General features: G+C 46.7%; 1 protein-coding gene across 1 annotated transcript in view; it reads right to left on the reverse strand.

Moving 5' to 3' along the window:
* The window catches only part of LOC110516210 (mast/stem cell growth factor receptor kita-like), a 62,989-nt gene extending 62,242 nt beyond the window's left edge, over positions 1-747 (reverse strand). Inside the window, exon 1 of the mRNA XM_036934096.1 lies at positions 495-747. Within this exon, the coding sequence (XP_036789991.1) occupies positions 495-549 (55 nt within the window). The 5' untranslated portion in view covers positions 550-747. The remainder of the gene's footprint in view (positions 1-494) is intronic.
* Positions 748-1,207: the final 460 nt, after the last annotated feature.

Raw genomic sequence — 1,207 nt, forward strand, 5'->3', positions numbered from 1 at the left:
CACTACGTGCTTCAGCACTCGACGGTCCCGTTCTGTGAGTTTGTGTGGCATACCACTTCACAGCTGAGACGTTGTTGCTTCTAGACTTTTCTCTTCACAATAACAGAATTTACAGTTGACCGGGGGGGCAGCTCCAGCAGGGCAGACATTTTATGAACTCACTAGTTGGAAAGGTGGCATCCTATGAGTCACCGAGGTCTTCAGTAAGGCCATTCTACTGACAATGTTTACCAATGGAGATTGCATGTCTGTGTGCTCGATTTGCAACCGGTGAGGTGGAAATAGCCCGATCCACACATTTTAAGGGGTGTCCACATACCTTTGTATATGTGGTGTATAATCGACCTCAGGATATTGGATAAACCACAACATAACCGTATACGCCAAATACAAACCACAACATAGCCATCCATACACGCGATATATAAACCACAACCAAAACCTAAAGCAGTAAAACCACAATAAACAGCACGTGAAAAAACGCGGCGACTCACCTGTCAGCGGAAACAACAGAAACTGCATGATAACTAGAATCCAGTTGTCTCTCATGATTAGCTGTGTTGTTAATCCTACCCCATGCGTCTGGACTTGTGTGTGTGTGTCTAAAGTTGTCGTCTCTATCCGTACAGTGAACTGCGTAGCGGGTCAATACCGCTGAGGTATGGTCCCTATCTAACTGAAGGAGGAACGCTACTGATTCGATTCTCTCAAGGGGCTGATACGACACTCCGATGGATTTTAATCTTCCTTAAAGGGCCAGTACACATTTTTCGCTCTACTCTTCTCTGTTTCTCCTCCTGTCTTCATCTCCTCCAGCAGTATACCGCTCCGATCCGTTCCGCATCGCAAGCCAGTCTGGACCACGGCCAGTGCGCAAGCCAGTCTGGACCACCGCCAGTGCGCGGCTGAGTTGTTATTACTGGAAGAACAACTCCTGTCTCCAAAGTCACGTTGACAGTTTTTCTAAATAAATAGCGCCTCGTCATAAAATGAATTCCCGCAGGATGAATCTGCGATTTTTAAAGTACCGTTCACACTTTGAATAATTACCCCTGGACCCTGACAGTGAAGAGGGTGTTTTGGCGTCTGCAGTCTACTGCATCTCTGTCTGTCTGTCCATCTGTCCATCTCTCACTCTCTTTCTCTCTACCTCTATCTGTCACTCACTCACTGTCTGTCTGTCTCGCTTTCTCTCTATCTATCTGTC

This window comes from Oncorhynchus mykiss, chromosome 10 (assembly GCF_013265735.2).
Source record: "Oncorhynchus mykiss isolate Arlee chromosome 10, USDA_OmykA_1.1, whole genome shotgun sequence".
Taxonomy (NCBI): domain Eukaryota; kingdom Metazoa; phylum Chordata; class Actinopteri; order Salmoniformes; family Salmonidae; genus Oncorhynchus; species Oncorhynchus mykiss.